General features: G+C 44.8%; 1 protein-coding gene across 1 annotated transcript; it reads right to left on the reverse strand.

The window, feature by feature from the left end:
* Window positions 1-12,589: 12,589 nt before the first annotated feature.
* On the reverse strand, window positions 12,590-17,638 carry LOC127033658 (coxsackievirus and adenovirus receptor homolog). Its single transcript, XM_050921740.1, has 6 exons — window positions 17,510-17,638; window positions 15,173-15,377; window positions 14,286-14,441; window positions 13,724-13,846; window positions 13,186-13,324; window positions 12,590-12,779 (listed from the first exon to the last, which is right to left on the reverse strand). Exons 1-6 carry the CDS (start codon window positions 17,636-17,638, stop codon window positions 12,590-12,592), a joined length of 942 nt encoding a protein of 313 aa, XP_050777697.1.
* Between the last annotated feature and the right edge of the window lie 2,359 nt (window positions 17,639-19,997).

Below are 19,997 nucleotides of genomic sequence, written 5' to 3' on the forward strand. Positions count from 1 at the left end.
CTTGGTGGGGAGCAGTTCCAGAGCATCGCCCAGTGACTCCAGCTGCCCAGAGAAGGGAGACCCCGGGTCACTCTGCCAGCAAGGGGGGCGCTGTGGAAACACTTCTCTTTGACGTGGAGGCTGAGGCTCACTTTGCCTGTCCAGGCAGCAGCGAGGGGCCTAACCCCAGCCCCGCTGTTTGTGGGTCCACCATAGAACGGGCGTTAGGCCGAGGGACCTCATGGACTGTCTCATGGTAGAGCTCCCACCCACACCGTCCAGCCCAGGCTCTGGTAGCGAGAGGTGGGGAACGGGGCTAAAGGACACTCGTCTGCCTGCGGACACGCCCTGGCCACAGTTACCTCTTTCTGGGCTGTCTCCAGACTCTTCCAGCTGTCGCCCTCTTCGCAGAGCAGGCGTCTGGTCATGGTGGATTTCCCAGAGGCCTCGGGGCAGAGCACCAGGATCTGGAGCTGAGTCTGGCTCATGGGGCCACGGTGCAGCGGCTGCAGTTGTGGGGGAGGCAGGAAAGCGTCAGGGGGTGTCTGCACCCAGGGAGCTCGCAGGGCAAGCCACCAGCGGAGATGCTGGGACCCAAGGAGGGGCAAGCCCTGGATTACATGGTCAGTGCAGCCATGCGGCGGGGGCTGGCCAGTCCCCACACAGGGGCTGGCTGCTCAGAGGCCTGCAGGTGCTGGTGCTAATGCCCTCAGAAAAGTGCCAAGGGGCCATGCCGCAGAGCTTACTGCGTAACCGGGGTGCCATGCATCTCCCCGTTCCTTCCAGGAGCCCCCCTCCCTGCCCCCTATTATTCCAGGGACTCCCCACTACTCCCCCTGACAGGGGGCTGTGTGCTCCCTCCCATACCAGGCTCATGCCAGCAGCTGTCTGCACCCCCTTTCCCAGACCCGGGTGTCTGTGTGCACCCCCATTCTCACCTTTCTGGGTCCCCCAGGCCCCTTCCCTCCACACCAGCCTCCCCCAGCCAAAGTAGGGTGTGCCCAGGCCATGCCCCCATTCCCCCACCCTGGGGAGATAAGCATTCAGTGTGCGGGAGGATGGGCCGGCTACTGTTATCCTGCGAGGGGCTAATGGGTGCAATCAGCCAGTCTGAGCTCTAGGCAACTGCCCAGGTAGCTGGAGCTCTGGTGGGCTAAAGAGATGGCAGGGGCAGGGCTCCATGTGCCCCCAGATCAGCCGGGGTGCCTGGAATATTCCCTGACATTTCAGCATTGACTGAATTGCAGCCCAGCGGCCAGCTACACCAACAAGCCAGGGCGAGGCCTACACAAGCACAGCCCATGAGCCCCAGGCCCCTAAACTCGCTCGCTCCAACCCCCTGCCCCTAACCAGGTGGTGCTGGGAGAGCAGAAGCCAGCTGGCCCCTCAGGAGAATCACCCCAGCCCATCCAGACTGGGGCCAAAGGCCCAGCTGGGGGCAGGGAATCCAGGCTGATCTCCCCCCAGCACCCAGCCCATCCTGCTGGCATCTTCCACAGCCGCCTGGCTCCAGCCCTGCCAGTGTTACACAGTGTCCAGCGCCCCCCAAGACAAACTCAGGCCATGTGGGGCTGGAGCCATCATGGGTTCAGCCCCCCGTGTGGAGCCAGCACCAGGCACCCCTACCAGGGCTGCTTCCTCCAGGGGAGCTTTTAAACCAGCTGGGGAGCGGGCAGCACCAGCCCTGCATTTCAGACCAGGCCCCTGCCAGAGGCCCCCAGCCAGCTGCCCTTACCTCTGTCCCAGAACTGACTCCAGACACAGCTGCCTGCAGCCTGCCCCAAGCTGCCTGCCACATGTCTGGCTCCCAAGGCCTCCGCCCACTGCGTTAGCCACGCCCACAGCAGTGTAGCAGAGCCTGGAGGGCGAAAGCATGGCCCCATCCAGGCCTGGGTGGCAGGCAAGGGGGTGTCAGGATCCTATGGGCTAACATGGAGTAACCCCTTTACACCAGCCCCCCACTCCGGGCCTGTCGCTCCTGTGCTCCCCCATGTGTCCCTGGCCCACCCCGCTCACCCCATGCTCAGCAGGATTCAGAGCTGTACATCCCCATGGGCAGAGCAGAGGGACATCAGGACTCGTGGGGGTGTGGTTCTCAGGCACTCTGAGAACAGCCAGCCCCCTCACTGAGCCAGAGGCTCCCCGGGGTTTCAAGCCTTTACTCTCAGATCTTCTCTGCATGGGAAAGTGTCAACAGTTTGACCAATGGGGCAAACTGAAACCGGAGCAAAGGCCATGTGGATGCTCTGATTTGGGTTTCAGAGGGGCTCGGGACAGACCAGTTCCAACCTGTTCCTAATCGATTTCAGTTAAACGTCTTGGAAAGGCAGGGACAGCTGCACAGGGTTCCTTCTTCCCCCCAGGATGGGTAGCTGAGTCCCTCTCCCGCTGGGAGCAGCAGGGGCCCCCAGTTCTTTCCCCCAGGACCTGGGCTGTCACTGCTGGGGTGGGATAGGTGCCCCCAGAGCAATCGGGCTTGCTATTATCACCCCTTTGAGATTCACTGGACACTCTTCCTTGTTTGGGCTGTCCGCAGAGTTGGGCAGCATCGCTCTGTCAGTCATGTGGGGCAGCTCCACCCGCACAGTGATAGGCTCAGGCTCTCTGCAGACTCAGGCAGATGGGGGCTATGTTGGCCATGCTTGGGCCATTTTTCAAGCTTTTCTTCACAACCACAAGCGCTCATCTGTACAGGGGAGAAGGGCACTGCCCCACCTTACAGGGGCATGGATTTAAATCCAGGAGAGATGCTTAGCCAGTCAAGGGAGCTGGATAAATACCCTGGGTAGATACTTCTCCATTTCCTCCCATCCCTCCCTGCTTGGTGCCCAGGGACATGCGGAGTTATTCTGCCCTGCGAGCAGCTCAGGGATCAGTAAAAGCTGGTGCCCAAGGAACTGGAGAGGTGAGTGGCCTGTGAACTCCCTGGCTGAGGGGCTGGAGGCATTTGCTCTCATACTGGGGATCACACGGGAGCCACCCTCGGCAAGGCCAGAGCCGGGCTGTGTCCCAGGGAAGAAAGCTCGCCAGGCAGCTGACATGGATGGAGTCTGGGTCCCAGCAGCAGGAGCAGCACATCATCCTAAAGGCGGTGTCAGCCCTTCGCTCCCAGCCCACACTCCCTGCCTTCTGCTTCTTGCTGGGCCCCGACGGCCAGGCCCAGTGACCGTCCTCTCTGTGGTCAGATCACACCTGCAAACCCGCTCCCCCGCAGCCCTCCTCGCGGCTGGTGGGAGATGAAGCCCGGGGCAGAGCTGCATGGCTGGTCTGGGGGACTGGGACAGAGATGGCCCCGTGCAGCGCTGAGCACACTGGCAGTGCTCGGTAAAGAATCCACTGGGAACCCCTCAGCTCCTGGCTCGTGCCCTTCCCTTCAAGGAGGGAGGGGTGTCACTTCACAAACAGCCCCTCTCTTGCCCCAGAGTCCTGTGTTAAAGTGCATTTGCCAGCAACAGGAGAAATGTTTGGAGCACAGAGCCTGCTGGAATTGCAGAGGTCCCGGGGCAGTGCCATGCAGGTTTGGCCCGGATGCCCCTCCGCACACACCTGTGTAAACAAAAGGAGAGCCCCTGGTACAAAGCTCAGGCAGCTCCCTCCAGCAAGGAGCCCCTCCCCTTGCTATTTTAGAGCACATGGCACTTACATAATAAGTTACATAACATGAACCTCTAACCAATCAGAGTTAATCTTTCCATATATGGTGTTAGGCCTGAATAAGAATGCAGCACAAAGCCAGTTACGGCAGCCTGGACAAAGTTAGGCTAACGAGGTTTCTGGGTAATTCAAAGAGGGTTCTGGGTAATTAAAAGTTGTAAAACATCTGGGAGTTGCCTGACTTTCACAGAGTTAGGCAACCATGAGATAAGAAAGAAACGACATTCCCAGTTTAACACAGGAAGTACTGTGTCAGGAACAGTTCGGAACTGATGACAAGCCCCAGACCCCAGACTCCCAGGCTTCCCGGGCAATAAAAACTCCCTGTTTTTGTTCTTTGTTTATTCCTAAACGTTACATTCCTGATTGTTAAAGTATCATTAATCAAGTAATTCATTGAATCTTGTAAGACATAAGAATGCATGTATAGTAGAAGTTATTAGTTTCTAATTCTTTAGGTTACTTAATTGAATAATCAGTGATGTGCAGTGACGCAACGAAACTGTCTATATATGTTTAGGTTCTGTTGTGAGGGGTAAGCTGGTTCTCTTAGGAGACGAGCTTGCTCTCTATTGTCGTTGTGCACCCTTCAATAAAGAGCATTTTATTGAACCTTGCTGGTGTTACCTGTCTCTCGTGGTCAGACAACGAACTTTGCCGTTTGGGGTACAAGGGTCCCCAACAACTCTGGCGACTCCGCCGGGACTCATCTGACTCTCCAGCAGGGGATCGGACACTGAGGCAACACAGCGCGCATCCTCTGGCTTAGAGGAGCCTTGCCTGGTGATCTGATCTCTGTGTCGGCGATAAGGTGAGTTCTGTGAACCAGCTGAAGCTCGTAAAAATAATCCAGCAACGTCTACCTACCCCTTGAGCAGGATCCAGGTTGCCTGGGTTTGAGTCCCAATCCGGGTTTGTGCAGGATCCTTCTCTGGGTTTGAGTCGCAGTCCAGGTGTTCGAGTCCCTGGAGAGGTAAGCGAGCACTCGACACAGGGAGGTGGGGGTTAAAGTCCCTTTACCTCAACGCGGGAAAAAGGGGTCAGAGTCCCTTCATCAAAATGGGACAATTTGGCAGTAAGTGCCCGGGGGACACTCCACTGTCTCTGATACTTAGGGATTGGAAGGAAATTTCTGGGACTACTGGTTTAGCTAAATCTGAAATGAGAAATTTATGTCAAATTCAATGGCCTTCCTTTACTGCTCATTTGTCCCCGACTAAGGACTGGCCGAGCTGCGGAACCTTTTCCGCAGACAGGATGAATCCCCTAAGGGATATTCTGGTTGATCTTAGACCTGGACAAATGGACTATTTATTTGTCTGGTATAATTATAAGCCAAAGAAAGGACGCACAGCCTTTGAAGCAGTTTGCCTGGATGACTCTGTTAAGAAACCCCCACCCTATGCCCCGGTAGCTCAGGCAGAAGAAGAAGTTAGATATATTCCAATCGGAGTTCCTTTACAACGAAGCTCTAGATTAAGGGATAAGGATGATGGTGGTAAAGCAGAGACGGAAGAGGGGGCTCGGGAAGGAAGGACAGCTTCTAGGGGTGAAACAACACTTCAGGCTCCTTTACGAGCTTATCCTGTACCTTGGACTAATGGGTTGCCCTTGATGGTGTCCACACACACACGCCATTCCCAACTGTAGATTTGCTAAATTGGCAGAAATCTATGCCACGTCTTCGGGATGATCCCGAGGCAGTGGAAAGAATGTTTCGAACTATATTCTCTATTCACTTACCAACATGGGCAGATGTGAATCAATTATTAGATACCCTGCTAACTGAGGATGAGCATCAAAAAATCAAGGAAAAAGCTGCTGCAGTTTATGACAGGTCTCACAATAAAGCAATGCCTAGAGATGATCCAGGTTGGGACCCAAATACAGATGGGGGTAAGGAAGAATTGAGTCAATACCGACAGGCTGTTTTGCATGGGTTAAAAGCAGCAGGGGAGGTTACCCCTAATTGGAGTAAGGTTACTGCATGTGTTCAATTTCCAAACGAACATCCCTCTGAGTTTTGCACTCGATTGACAAGTGAAATGAGAAAGCACAGTAATTTGGACTTAGAATCAGACTCTGGGAAAGAAATGATTAAGCTGGTATATATGGCACAATGTGCAGAGGATATTGCAAAAAGGTTCAGGGAACACCCGGATGGGATGCAAGGGAAAAGTTTGTCTGAAGTGGTGAGCATTGCTACCAGAGTGTTTAATGGGAGAGAAGAATTAAAAGAAAAGGAAAGAAAAAAGGAAAAACAGAAGGATCTAAAAGATCAAGCATCCTTGTTGGCAGTGGCTATGACGGGAGGCAGACAAGGGGCCGGGGCTGGAATCATGGTTTCAGGGGTGGACGAGGAGGTGGATTCGGAAGGGGACATGGACGAGGTGGAGGTGTGAGCTTCTGTAATACCGGGTGTTATCAGTGTAGTGAAGAAGGAAACTGGCAGAGAGAATGCCCCCTCAGACTAAGAGCTGATTGCAAACCTGTAGCGGGTCAGTTCTCTGTGGATCATGAATGAAGGGAGGCGCCGCTCCCCTGGGGCCCTGAGGTTTATGAAGCCGGAATGGTACAATTTAAATGTGCTGCATGATTCCCAGTAGTCCTCCTGAAATTAGGACAAAAGACTTTTGAATTGTTAGTAGATACAGGGGCCACTCATTCGGCTATACCCAAGGGAGCGGCACCAAAAACCAGAACTGAAAAATGCTGAAAAATAGGGGTTACTGGGAAGCCTGAATGGCATTTTATGACAAATGGTTGTATGGCTACCTTAGGTCCTATTTCAGTTCAGCATTCCTTTCTGCTAATGAATAGTCCAGTGAATCTGCTGGGAAGGGATTTGTTGTGTAAACTGCATGCTCAAATCTTCTGTACTCCTGAAAGTATTTCTCTTCGATTCCCGGTGGAAAAAGCTTATCTGTTAATGCAGTTAACTGATAGCAATTGTGAAATGCTTCCCCTCCGAGTCCAGAATGAAGTTAATCCTATAATGTGAGGGGGAAAGTATGATATGGGATTGGTAAAGTCTGCCTCACCTTTAAATCCGACGATAAAAGCTAATATGCCTCCACCAGCTCAGAGGCAATATCCTCTTAAAATTGAGGCTATACGTGGACTTGAGCCCCTTGTGCAGGATTTCAGGAACAAAGGACTCTTAGTGCCATGTGTTTCCCCATGTAATACTCCCATTCTGGCTGTAAAAACACCACAGCTTGGCCCTGATGGAAAACCTGTATATAGCATGGTTCAGGACCTATGACTTATTAATCAGTATGTGATTGCAGAACATCCTGTGGTACCAAACCCAAGTACTATTTTCGCAATGGTGCCACCTGAAGCGGAATGGTTTACATGTATGGACTTGATAAATGCCTTTTTCTCTGTACCAGTGGCCACAGAAAAACAGTACCTTTTTGCATTCACTTGGGGAATCCCTGGCACAGCAGGAAAAAATGAAAGGTCTTCCCCAGACAACTCACTTGCACTAGAATGCCTCAGGGTTGTGTGGAAACCCCGGGTGTCTTTGCCAGAGTTTTAGCAGAGGATTTAAAAGATGTCCAGCTGCTTCTACCCTAGTGACCTGTGTTGAAGATATTTTGGTCGCTTCAAGGACTCGAGAGAATAATGAAATTGACTCTTATCTATTTACTCAATCAGTTGGCAGTGAAAGGACATCAGGTCAGCCCCACAAAGTTGCAATGGGCCCAACAGGAGTAAAGTATCTCGGGGACACCCGGGGTGCGTAGTTTGGACTCCAAACGAATTGAAGCTATTGTTAATATCCCATTCCCTATCACTAAGCGAGGCATGCGGGGTTTTATTGGCATGATTGAGTTCTGTCGCCCTTGGATTATTTCAGCAGGAGACTGGCTGAAGCCATTACATGAACTAATGAAGGAGGAGGCTGAAGAGCCCCTACGTCCAAACTCTGAGCAACTAAAAGCCTTTAAATCACTGAAAGAATCTCTCATTCGAGCTCCTGCGTTAGGGCTACCCAATTACAGTAAGCCTTTTGATTTGTATGTACATGAAGTGAAGGGGTAGCCTCGGGAGTACTGACGCAGTCATTTGGAAATGCTTAGAGACCAGTGGTGTACCTTTCAGGACAGCTGGATCCAGTGGCTAAGGGACACCTTGGCTGCCGTAGGAATGTGGCAGCAGCAGCATTATTAGTGGAGAAAGCTCAGGAGATTGTCTTGGGACATCCTTTAACAGTGCACACTCCCCATGCAGTGGCAAGCTTGTTAAATTCACAGCAGCACAAACATCTAACTAATCAAAGGTTGTCAAAATACAAAGTGACTCTACTAATGACTCATGGGGTTACCTTAAAAAGGTGTGCAAATTTAAACCCAGCTTCCTTGCTACCTCATGAAGGGAGTCTGGAAACAATACATGATTGTTTGCAGGTTTTGGATCAGGTCTCTATTCCGCGATCTGATTTGACTGATGTTTCTCTAATTGATCCTGAGCTAGAGTTGTTTGTAGATGGTTCTGCCTTTGTGCAGAATGGCGATTGACACTCTGGATATTGTTACAGATGGTCGCACAGTACTGATAGGAAAACCTTTGTCACTGGGGACAAGCGCTCAGTCTACTGAATTACAGGCTTTAACAGCTGCCTGTTTGTACGCTAGAGGGAAAAGGGTTAACATTTATACTGACTAAATATGCTTTTGGGGTGTGTCATGCTACTGGAGCCATTTGGAAGGAGCGAGGATTCATTACTTCCTCAGGATCACAGATTGCCCATGGAAAAGAAATAGCTAAATTGTTGCAAGCTATTCAAGCCCCTAAAGAGATTGCGGTTATTCACTGCCAAGCGCATACTAAACAAACTGATCCTGTATCAGCAGGAAACCAGCTTGCAGATGAAGCTGCTAAGGCAGCTGCCCTACAAAATACACAATTGACTGCAATTTCTCCTCTTCTAAATTGGCAACAGCAAGCCTCGGAGGGTGAAAAGACAATCTGGGAAAAGTGGGGAGCTAAGCCTAACTCAACAGGGCTTTGGGAATGTGATGGTCGCTATGTGTTGCCTAAAAGTTATCAGAGTGAGGTAGTGCAACAGATTCACAACAACACACTTGGGAGCAAATAAAATGGCCCAAATTGTCCTAAAAGTTTGTTTCTCCAGGACGTTATGAGGTAGCCAGGAGAATAGTAGAGAACTGCGCTCTGCGTCAGCAATGCAATCCAAAGGGGGTGAGCAAACAAGCACCGCCTAGGGGACGCAGATGGGCTCACAGACCTATGCAGCACCTACAGATTGATTTCACTGATTTACCTCCCTCTGAAGGGAAGTGGCATTTGCTAGTTATAGTCGACCAGCTTATGGGATGGGTGGAAGCCTATCCTACAGCCCAAGCTACTGCAACTACTGTATGCAAAATCTTACTTAATGAAGTAATCCCAAGGTTTGGCCCTCCTGAGGTAATTGACTCTGATCAAGGCACTCATTTCACAGCAAGGATTTGTAAAGAACTTACCGCAGCCGTAGGAACAAAATGGGCTTTTCACACTCCCTGGCACTCCCAGAGCTCGGGCCAAGTGGAGCATATGAATGGAACCTTAAAAAATCTTTTGACAAAACTGTGCCAAGAGCTCAAGCTGAAATGGACTAAGGTTCTACTTCTTGCACTCTATACTATCCGAACAACTCCTAATGCTAGGACTAGGCTGGCCCCCTATGAACTGTTGTTTGGACATGTGCCTCCAACCTTTGCTCCTTTGATATCAGTTCCTAGAGACTCCAACATGACAAATGAAAAAGAAATCTATGTAAAGGAGTTACAGCGCCATCTAGTGACATTACAACAGCACTCTGCACATTCCCAATCCTTACCACTGTGGGAAGCTGTTCATTCTTTTTTACCAGGTGATTCCATGTGGGTAAAAGCATACAAGAAAACTTCACTTCAACCACAGTGGTTGGGACCTTTCGAGATCCTCCTGGTAAGCCCTGCTGCCATTCGAGTGAAGGAGCTACCCACTTGGATTCATCACACCAGAATCAAGAGGAGCACTGCTCGGGAACTTGACCTGGTAAAGGGTTCCCCAGAAGCAGATGACGTCGGACTTCAAGGGAGCCACGCACGGTCACCCCACCGTGAACTGGGTGAACCAGAAACAGACGGCATCAGAGCTTCAGACCAATGGACCGTTACCCCTGTGGGCAACCTGAAGCTTCGACTGCAACTGAAGAAACCATAACCTGGTTGTGTCTTTTTCCAAAAGGACGGCCCAACTTATTAGCATGGGTCTTCCTGTTTTTATTTTGTTTATTGTTATCCTTTTTTGGGGTTCTGGCAAGTTGAAACTTTAGAATCCCATAGTTCTAACACATTTATACATCTTGCCCATGAAATGAAAGCTTGAATGCCAGCTTTGCTGAATACCTCATGCTGGGTGTGTTCACCAATGCCAGCCGATAGCCAAAAAGGTCTCCCCATGCTCCCTATTCCCCTTAGTGTATGAATATGACAAGGACTCCCTCTTGGAAGGATACCTCAGGGGATTTGAATATTACCTGGGCTGACGCTGGTATCTCCGAAGATAGGTACCTAATGGTTTGGAAAAGGGTTGGCCAGTGATGCATTCTAAGTGAACGGAGAATAGCCCTAGGAAATAGTGAGTGTAAGGCTTATTACAACGGCACTCACTATGGAGTGAAGCGGGGTCCTAACATATCTCTTTTGGATGGGGCAAAGTCTTGCTCCTCTGCATGGCATAGTTTTCCTGGTAATAAGTGTATCATACATGGAGAACATCATTTCTTGTATGAAGATCACAAGTTGATAGAAGATTATATCTTCACTTGCACGCTCCAGTATAATTTCCCAAATCGTACTTTATGTTTGTGTACTGCTAACTCTTCCATGGGTATTAGCACTTCTTCCCCAGCCGAATTCTCCCTTTTTTCAGCATGGACAGGATGGTATAAGTGGATAAGTCATTGCAAGACAGCCAAGATTCTTCCCACTCTCTTTGGAGTATATTGAGTATGCGGTAACAAGGCATATCTGGCTCTTCCTCCCGCATGGAGTGGATCTTGTTATTTAGCCTGGTTGGAGCCACCTATAGTTTACCGCTCACATTTGCCCAGAGGGAAAATTAGGAATGTAAGAGGGGCGGAGAAGGATGTCAAAAAATATCATCCCCTTACTTGGCGGGCTCTGAATGATTGAACAGGTGCGTATGCAGGATTTGTGTTTGCTTGTGGGGGAACCACTTGGCGAATTGGGGAAGGAGTGATGAGACTCCAGGGGTTTTTAGAAATCATGGCCAATGATACTGCCACTGCCCTGGTAGGTTTGGCAACTGAACAGAAAAAACTAAGGCAAATGGTCCTCCAGAATCACCTGGCGCTAGATATCCTGCTTGCCTCACAAGGGGGACATGTGCATTAATCGGACAAGAGTGCTGTGTCTATATCCCTGATATGTACAATGCCACATGGGAAAGGGCAAATCACATCATACAGGTGGCATAGGATCACGGAGGGGAGCGAACTGAGTCTTGGTGGAGAGACTTATATAATTGGTTCCCAAATATAGGTGGATGGCTGCACAACTTGCTCTGTAGCGCAGTTGTAATAATCTGTGGGCTTACAGTTCTCTACGTTATAATCAAAGGTGGCTGTTGGATAGGCACCTGACTGTGCTCTACACCATAAATTGGTTGTCCCAAGAGTCCCGTTACGGTCCTCTAGGGACAAAGGGGGGATTGTTAGGCCTGAATACGAGTGTAGCACAAAGCCAGTTATGGCAGCCTGAACAAAGTTAGGCTAACAAGGTTTCTGGGTAATTCAAAGAGGGTTCTGGGTAATTAAAAGGTGGGAAACACCTGGGAGTTGCCTGTCTTTCACAGAGTTAGGTAACCATGAGAAACTGGAAATGTCATTTCTTTCTTAACACAGGAAGTACTGTGTCAGGAACAGTTTGTGTAAGGAACTGATGAGAAGCCCCAGACCCCAGACTCCCTGGGCAATAAAAACTCTGTTTTTGTTCTTTGTTTATTCTCAATCATTACATTCCTGATTGTTAAAGTATCATTAATCAAGTGACTCACTGAATCTTGTAAAACATAAGAATGCATGTATAGTAGTTATTAGTTTCTAATTGCTTAGGTTACTTAATTGAATAATCAGTGATGCACAGTGACGCAACGAAACTGTCTATATATGCTTAGTTTCTTTTGTGAGGGGTAAGCTGGTTCTCTTAAGAGATGAGCTTGCTCTCTATTGTCGTTGTGCACCCTTCAGTAAAGAGCATTTTATTGAACCTTGCTAGTGTTGCCTGTCTCTCGCGGTCAGACAACCAACTTTGCCGTTTGGGGTACAAGGGTCCCCAACACCCCAAAAGCACATTACAAAAGTTAAAGATTTCCACAGACTTTCAGTCAAATATTTAGATCATTCAAGTACTTCAGCCACTGTGGCCATTATCACAGAATGGCTAAAGGAGTCAAAATATTTAAGTCATTCAAAATTTTGAGGGTGAAGTCTCTGGAAATCTAATTTCATGGAGTACAGTTGCAATGTCTTTTCACTGTCAAAAACATACAACGTTGTGTTTCATATTCAGAATTCCACATCTAGCTGATATGGTGAATTTTAGATGAAAAAACAAATACCTCCATCGTTTTATGTCTCATTCAGAACTTAAATGCTTTTGCTGAAGCAATTAATTAATATATTTTAATAACAGTTCAAAATTAATAAGCAAAAGTGATGGTTGTTCAAACAAACTGTTTATTTTCTTTAAGGACAATTTTGTGCACTTTTTGAATGTAAGTTGGAACAAGGTTTTGTTGTGTTTGGTTTTTTTTAATATTTGCATAGAATAAAAAAAAAAGCATAAATTAACACCATTCTATACTATGGACCCATCCTTGCTTTGTGCTGGAATCATCACAGGGACAGCTCCCATTCTACTTAGATTAGGTGCAGCTACCTTTGATGTGGAAAGTTTGGGTTTTGACCAGGAGAACGTTTAAGGTCTTCACTTGGTACTTGATTATATGGAGTTGTGGCATATCCTTCCATATTGGCGGGAGACATTGAACCCAGAGAGGAACGATTGCTGCCTATATAGCTGCGGGCTGTTGAAGTACGACTCTTTGGAGGAGAAGCATCCACTCTGAAAATAGTTAAAAATAAAAATGGTTTAAACCAAGAATTTATTGGTGCTTTGAGAGATTTATAAAATTTCTACTGTTTTTTTCTATTACAAAAATAAAAGTGTAAAAACAGTAATATTGTTTTACTTTAAAAAAAAATTCAAATATTTACCACTTTCAGAATCCTTTTTAACTGAACAAAATATTGAAATATCAGAAAATAGGATACAGGCATATTAATGTATACTACATTAAAAGCATAAGGTTTTAGGCTTAGCTGTCACACTGGTTTAATGTACTGGCTTACGTCAATGCAGAATTCTAATCAGCCATAATGAATATATTACCCACAAGAAAACATTAAGAGGAAGTTATTTTCTAATTTCAGATATTATAGTTCAAAGGGTAAAGATGATGGGCCATTACCTAATATCATGACGCACTTCTTCTTCATATTTTTTCTCTTTACGTTTCTTACAGCAACAGAAGACGAGAAAGGCCAATAAAAAGAGACCCAGAAGAGTTCCAATAACTGCTCCAGCAATTATGCCAGCTGTATTTATAGCTAGAACAGCTAGAATAGATTAACACAAATTACTGCAATACTGGCCTTTAACTGAATTTGCATAACTAGAGAATTCTCCGTTTACACCTTAAAATAAAAACTAACGTTCCCTATACTGAGAAATACTACTGAACTGATACATGTATACTTATGTTTAAATTAAAAAAAAAAAAGCATATAACACAAACACATGGAAAGACAGGTCAAAAGGCTGACTTGTTTATTGGAGCTGAAAGAATGCTCAATAGTCAAAAATGACAAAATTAAAAATGGTGTCAGCTACCTGTTCTACAGCATATTTCTTTTATAGATTACAAAAGGATCAAATGAGTTTATTTTTTTTAACTCATTCATCAACATTTCTTATTTTGCAGAAACTACTATACAGCAAGTACTTACGGGGAGTGATATTTAGCACAACGAAACAGTCATCAGCACCAACTCTGTTTGCCGCCACACAACTGTATGTACCAGAGTATTCCTCAGAGACACTTTTCAGAGACAGTTCACCTGTATCTTTATCTAAAAATATTGAAGAAACTAGTTAAAATTTTCCATTAATGATTATTCAATATTTCAAAAGGTGTTAATCCATTACAACAAATTTTATTTAAAAAGTCAGTGTCTTAGTTATTTTGACATCAGTCTGAAAAAAATGAGACATTTGTCAAGCTGCAAAAAGCTGTCATAAATAACACTACCATTCTTTTATGAATAACTGGAAGCTTATTCCATAGCATTTAATGTCAGTATTCAGTCTTGGTATTCCATACCACTAGTCTCCTGAGAATACTTCCTTGCCAAGCGTGTAAGGGATGTGTCTAACACAGGTAATCTGTGAGGTACCAGACAGTAAGCCTAGGCATAAAAAAAAACCTTAGCATTTCAAGGTGAAATAAAAACGAAGAAAAAGCCTATTATCCATCTTAAATATATTATAATAGCAAAGGATAAACATTACTTAATAACGATGTCGCCGGAAGTTCCTTTGTGCCAGTTAATTTCCTCCAGTTGTAGAACAAGAGTGGGGAACCTTCTTGTGATACACATTTCAGGGTAAGGTCTCTTCCAGTTTCCTGTGATCCTTCAATGTAGCATTTAGTCCCTGCTGGCTTTACTAATAAATAAAGTATTATTTAAATTAATTAAAAAGTCAGTTATGGTGTCCATTAATTAAGCCTTAGCAAATAAATCATTTTTCACTGTACAAAACTTGAAGTCAGCCTATATTTTTAACTCTTATGTTTCATACAAAGGGCAAACCAATTTTTGAGCCATTTTCCAGAAATGTTAATTATTTCTACATTTTTGTCCTCCTCCTCCATTCCACTGGAAGAGGAGAGGTATCAATCCTCTAATTTTTGAACACTAAATAATAGGGCTGTCAATTAATCACAGTTAACACCTGCTATTAACTGAAATCAAACTTAACGGTGTTAATTTTTTAAAATACATCAATCATATACATGTGAGAGGGTAGAAGGCATCAGCAGCAGGTGGGGGCTGGAGCCCCATGCACCAAGAGGGGATGGAGCCCCAAGCAAGGCTGAAGCCCTGAAGCCCACCTCTGACCCTCTATTTGAAAATATTGAAAACCCACAAAAACGTAAATAAATGGTATTCTAGTATTGTTTAACAGTGTGATTAAAACTGCGGATTTTTTTTTAATCTCGCGATGGTTTTTAAATCACTTGACAGCTCAATTTATCCACTTACAATTTAGGATTAGATTATGAATTTATTTTACACAAGCATCTCTCTTATTTTAAGTGTCAAATGTAATATGGCATGTAACAATTTGCCCTCAAAAACATATACAGCATATAGCATCTGTACAAATTATCTTACCAAGCACACTCAACCGTATTTTTTGGCTTTCAACTCCAGGAGCTTTCTTCACTCTGCACTGGTATGTGCCTGTGTCTGCTGACTTTAGATTCACGATATTTATGGAGCCATCACCAGATCTGGGATCAGGATTAGTGAACTGTACCCGTCCACTCATAGCTTCATAGTAATCATTATAAATCCTGTCTACAGAGTACATGATAATCTAAAAGGAAAAGAAAAAACAAGTATTGTCTTCAAACAAACCTGCATAGCCATTTGAATATTTTAAATGAACCACCGTTCTATTTCTTTGGAAGACATTTTTTCATGTGTAAAAATAATTCTAATCAGACCAATTAAAAAACCCCACCCAACGCAATTTATCTGATGGAAAAAGAATAAACTCTATTAATAGCTGTTTAAAATTGCTGCATGCTAACACTTATACTAAACCTCTGCATGAAGGAGTTCATCTAAATTTACTGGTATTGCTTCTAAAGAATGGAATGGGAAAGGGACTAATATATTTTAAGATCTAAGAATTTTTAAAAAATATTTTCTTAGTAAAAGCGGACTTGTTTGGTTCAACACGGCATTGTCTTTATCAGTAACAATAATCTATGATTCTATGAACTGAAAAAAAATTCTAATAAAATTATCCTGGAGTTACACTGCTCTACAGCCAAAATGCTTCTGAAACAAATGTAGTCCAACTTTACTAATTCTGGGTCACTGAGAACGAAAATGATGCTTAAAATTGTTGATTGGCTCTAGTTTTCAAGATATGCTATTGGGTCAGTGTATACGACTCTTGACTTGGGAATGGCGGAGGATAAGTGAGTTATAAAAGGAAGGGATCTCAATTTAAACCAGAAATGAATAAAATACATCTTTGACTGGATCTATGAATAAATCTATGACTGGGTTTGGACAGTACTTGTTTTTTAGGCAAAACAATGAATGATGCAATCTGAAGCTGGTATTGCGTCATACATGATATGAATGCCTCGTACTTGTGTGAACAGTGCAGATAACTTCTGCTATGTTTGTGGTGAAGTGACTTTTGCATCACAAAAGCGCAGTATAATCACTATGGTTAAGAAAGCCTATCACCTTTATTTTGGCTGCAAAATTGGACAGGACAAGAGATGGGCCCCACACATATGCTGCAACACTTGTGCAACAATCTTCGCCAGTGGTTGAACAGGAAAAGGAAATCTATGCCTTTTGCAGTGCCAATGATTTGGAGAGAGCCAACAGATCACACCAGCAATTGTTACTTCTGCATGGTGCCTCCAGTTAGGAAATGTGTGTCAAAGAAGAAAAAGTGGACTGTGGATTATCAAAACATTCCATCAGCTATACGCCCAGTACCCCACAGAGAAGGACTGCCGGTTCCTGATGCACCAGAATCACTCTCACTTGAGAGTCAAACGAGGAAGAGGAAGAGGATGAAACTTCTGGTCCTGAACCATCAATGTCACAGGAACCACATTTTCTCCCATCCTCCTCCTCTGAACCACACCTCATAACACAAGGTGAACTGAATGACCTTGTCAGGGATTTAGAACTACCCAGGAGTAAGGCAGAGCTGTTGGGCTCCAGACTACAGCAGTGGAATCTCCTGGCAGGCTATCAGGGCAAATGGAGCCCATCAATGCTTGCAGACTATTGCTGGACAGTGACAAGAGATGCTCCATTTAATGAATACAAGAGACAAGCCAAGAAGCGCCGAGTAGACACTGAATCGGACTAAACTATGTACATAATAGTTTTTTTGCCTTTTGTTTCATAATAAATTTTATTTATATAACCCTTTTGCTGATTTTTAAAGTGTTACATAAACAGGACAGGTGAAATATTATCATATAAAGCAACCATAAACACATGAAAAGACCTAGGTTTACAATTTATGATTAAAACTCTACTATCTACACAATATACATAGACATAGAATGTAAAAACTTAAATATCTTAGAAACAGTAGCCAATCAGTTGTTTTAATTGTCATATTGAATTCAGCACATCAAAATACATAATATCACATCACATTTTATCTCTGAAGCAGACGACTTCTCAAAAATTGTAGACCAGTGTTATTTTCTCTTTATCATTCACTAACTTATAGTGAGCAATCACTTGTCCTTCTAGATCTTAATGATGTTTATGTAACTGGCATTCATTGTTGACTATTCCTGTGCATGGTGCTTCACAGACATGCAAGATCACAAGTTCCCTGACTTGAAAGAGAAAATTCAGAAAGCAAGAGGTTCTTTATGGGCAGAAAGCTTCAACATTCAGAGCTCTCACAACAGCTAGGAATTAAAAGGTATCTAAAAAGCTGTCTCTACTCACTGTTTGTTCCTTCTTTTGATTATCTGTTGGTATTAAGGCCCATTCAACATCTAGTGGGCCTTCATCTTCTTGTGAGACAGTGAATGTACATGGCAATGTAACTTTCTCTCCTCGTGCTTTTTCAACCATAGGCTGGTTAGTTGAAGTTATCGTTACGCCTTTCGTTAGGCCTAGAGAAAAAAAAGCGGTGGTATAACAAGTGTTAAACCTCTACTAATTCAACAAACAATAATTCAAATCTACAGATAAACATTCAGCTTTTATGATAAACTTTCCATTAGACATAGGCCAAGATTTTCCAAAGTGGATACCAAATAAGTTGCCCAATTATCCTAAGTGCTGAGCACCCAATAGCTCCCTTCACTGAAATAGGAACTACTTGGAGCTTAGCATCTTTGAAAGTCAGCCTGCTTATACAGATGCCTAACGTCAGGCACTCACTTTGGAAAATCTCAGCCATAATACACGGTTAAGTGTACAGAACTGAAATTGTCTAGTCAGACGTTTTTAGCAGCACTTACCCAACAAATCCTGTGCCATACTCTGTTATTGAACAATGAAGCAAACTGGATATAATGTTAATCAGTTCAACCTGGGAATCCTATAAATAGTCACTTGCATCAGGAAAAACTACACCCTTCCTCATTTTCCATCTCCTACACAAAACACACCCTAGTTTTATGCAACATAAGTCCTATAAAAAGCATACATATCATAAAGGGTTTTAGTTAACAGTGACTTTTCACAACAGTAAATGCATACCATAATCCTAATGCTACCTCTCTGGTAAAATAAGGACATATAGCATACTGCTAAGGTCAGTTAAGTCTGACAGGACAGTTGTGAAATCTTGACGTTAAATTATTTGTTCTTGAAACATAAGGATCACTTTGCTTTAAAAGAATGGGTGGGTTAATCTTTTCCAAAAATCCTACTGAGTCTTCAGATTTAATTTTTGTGTCAGCCTTTTTTGCCTGATCTCCTCCTGGAAAAATCAGCATAATCCTCATTTGCATGGTATGCTCAAAGAAGAATACGTTTCCAAGCGACAGATTCTGCTCAATCCAATGCTTCAAAAGAAGAAAAACTATACAATTACCAAACAGGATTGTCATAAAAAAAGATTTACGTAAGTGGCCGGAAGCTATCTTTCCATAATATATTACAATCTTAAATCTGCAACATGTGTTCATCTGTCATGTTTTTTATAGCAGAATCACACAGTATTTGTTTAGCAATCAGGAAATGTTCCAAAAGGAACATTTCACTGTGTAAACTGTGAGATGAACTAGAAAGGTATTTGATGTTTTAAATCTCTTGTTGGATGTGAACATCTTGCTGAAAGTCAACATTTGTGATAGACTAGTAGGTTAAGTGCTTTAAAATGGTAATTTCTTATCCGAAGTAGTAAAACTAAAATTCTGTACAATATTAAGATGCAAAATGCGACCTTGTACCGAAAGCACATGTGCTATGTAATATGAATAGTGTTGTTCACCATGAAAGAGTACACACTTTGTTCTGTAAAATGTATATCTTTTTAAATACTTCTCTCCCTTTTTTCCCCTTCCACAGCTGCAAATTTTTCAAGCCTCCCTCCTCCATCCCGAAGGCTCTCTCAGATAAGATGGCCAAAAAAAAAACCGCACACAAGATGAAATTTTCTCTGAAATCATGCAATCGACCCACAGTGGAAGAGCGTATTTGTTTGAGTGGAAGGACACAGTATCACAGTACAGGAAAGTGTCCAACAAACATGAGGCCAGGAGGGATGAATGTGACGACAGGAGAGACAAACGCAAGGACAGCAGGGACGCTTGAGATGAGAGGTGGCGGCAGGAAGATCAGAGGAGGCAGGATGCAATGCTGCAGCTACTGAGGGATCAAACAGACATGCCCCGGCATCTGGTGGAGCTTCAGGAACGGAACCAGGATCACAGAGTGCTGCTGAAGCCTCTGTATAACCACCCTCCCCATCCCCGTGTTCCATAGCCTCCCCACCCAGATGCCAAAGAACGTGGGGCGGGGGCAGAGGCTCTGTGCACCCTGTCACTCTACCCTAGTGGACAGCCCAAGCAAAAGGCTGTCATGCAACAAGTTCTGAAGTGGCCTTTTCCTTCCTCCCCTCTTCTCCTCCTACACCCCACCCGGGCTACCTTGTCAGTTCTCTGTATTTTTATAATCAATTAATAAAGAATACATGGATTTTAAATGATAGCGATTTTATTTCCTTTGAAAGCAAGCTGTGATCGAAGGGGGAAGGGTGAGTGGCTTACAGGGATGAGTCAATCAAGAGGGCAGGTATTCATCAAGGAGAGAAAAACAGAACTCTCACATCATAGCCTGACCAATCATGAAACTGGTTTTCAAAGCTTCTCTGATGCGCACCGCTTCCTGATGTGCTCTTCTAACTGCCCTGGTGTCTGGCTGTGCGTAATCAGTGGCCAGGCAATTTGCCTCAACCTCCCACCGCGTCATAAATGTCTCT

This window comes from Gopherus flavomarginatus, chromosome 13 (assembly GCF_025201925.1).
Source record: "Gopherus flavomarginatus isolate rGopFla2 chromosome 13, rGopFla2.mat.asm, whole genome shotgun sequence".
NCBI lineage: Eukaryota > Metazoa > Chordata > Testudines > Testudinidae > Gopherus > Gopherus flavomarginatus.

Coding starts and splice junctions, on each gene's coding strand:
- LOC127033658 (XM_050921740.1), bottom strand. CDS start 17,638: ATGGTTGAAAAAGCACGAGGAGAGAAAGTTACATTGCCATGTACATTC. Junction 13,325..13,723: donor TGTGCTAAATATCACTCCCC/GTAAGTACTTGC, acceptor TAGCTGTTCTAG/CTATAAATACAGCTGGCATA. Junction 12,780..13,185: donor GAAGTGCGTCATGATATTAG/GTAATGGCCCAT, acceptor AACTATTTTCAG/AGTGGATGCTTCTCCTCCAA.